This window comes from Mus caroli, chromosome 2 (assembly GCF_900094665.2).
Source record: "Mus caroli chromosome 2, CAROLI_EIJ_v1.1, whole genome shotgun sequence".
Lineage (NCBI taxonomy): Eukaryota > Metazoa > Chordata > Mammalia > Rodentia > Muridae > Mus > Mus caroli.
In genome coordinates, this window is record NC_034571.1 from 80,049,600 (window position 1) to 80,050,855 (window position 1,256).

Genomic DNA, 1,256 nt, shown 5'->3' on the forward strand with positions numbered 1-1,256 from the left:
TCCTTTTGTGGCTCTAATAAGATCAATCATTTCTATTGTGACACCCCACCCCTGCTCAAACTCTCTTGCTCTGACACTCACATTAATGGCATTGTGATCATGGCCTTCTCCAGTTTCAATGTCATCAGTTGTGTTCTGATTGTTTTGATTTCTTACCTGTGCATCCTCATTGCCATACTGAAGATGCCTTCTGCAGAGGGAAGACACAAAGCCTTCTCGACCTGTGCCTCCCACCTCATGGCTGTCACCATCTTCTTTGGAACAATTCTTTTCATGTACTTGCGCCCTACCTCNAGCTACTCTATGGAACAGGACAAAGTTGTCTCTGTGTTTTATACAGTAGTGATTCCAATGCTTAATCCTCTCATCTATAGTTTAAAAAATAAAGATGTTAAGAAAGCAGTGAAGAAAATCTTACATAATTGTGTGGTTTGAGGCAAGGGTATATATTTTCACCCTATGTTAATTGTATTGCTTTTTTTTGGATACATACACACTAATATACACTGAAACCTGAATTTGATTTGAAGAGCTGTGTTTGCTGTTTCTCTTGTGCACAATATTTATGTGAAATATATATATTTTAAAATTTTTATTGGATATTTTCTTTATTTATGTTTGAAAGGTTATCCCCTTTCACAGTTTCCCCTCTGGAACCCCTATGTCCCATCACTACTCCCATTGCTTCTATGAGGTTGTTCTCCCACCCTCCCACCCATCCTCCCACCCACCCACTCTAGCCTACCCACCCTGGAATTCTCCTACCCTAGGGCATTGAGCCTTAACAGGACCAAGGGCCTCTTCTCCCTTTTATGCCTGACAAGGCCATCCTCTGCTACATATGTGATTGGACACATGGGGTGTTTTTTATTTTTTTCACAACATACTTGTTTACAACCTTCTCTGTGGTAGCATTGATGATTTGAGATAACACACATCTTTATTTTTTAGTTTCATATATATGCCTACTTGGGCACTTATGAAGAATCAAACAGTACTTGAGGAGGTGTAGATTTATAAATGTTGGAAATTATTTGGTATGTGCTATAGTTTCTGTTTATAAGTGCAATTACTCAATTTGCTCCAATATGTATGCGTATATATACTCACTTGTATTTATATTATTATATGTATATTTGAGATCTCTTTCTCACATGTATTAATTTTGGCTTAATAGATTGTCTTGGAGAAAAAGAGACATTATTTTCAGAATGGTTATTAACATGTATTATCAGGGGGATAATAGGATTAGGCAA

General features: G+C 37.3%; 1 protein-coding gene across 1 annotated transcript; it reads left to right on the forward strand.

Moving 5' to 3' along the window:
• Positions 1 to 6: 6 nt before the first annotated feature.
• On the forward strand, positions 7 to 435 carry LOC110306368 (olfactory receptor 1020-like; the record flags this gene model as incomplete). The annotated part of the gene is made up of 1 exon (XM_021178512.1): positions 7 to 435. A coding segment is annotated over one exon (429 nt), but the record flags the coding sequence as incomplete, so codon positions are not given.
• Between the last annotated feature and the right edge of the window lie 821 nt (positions 436 to 1,256).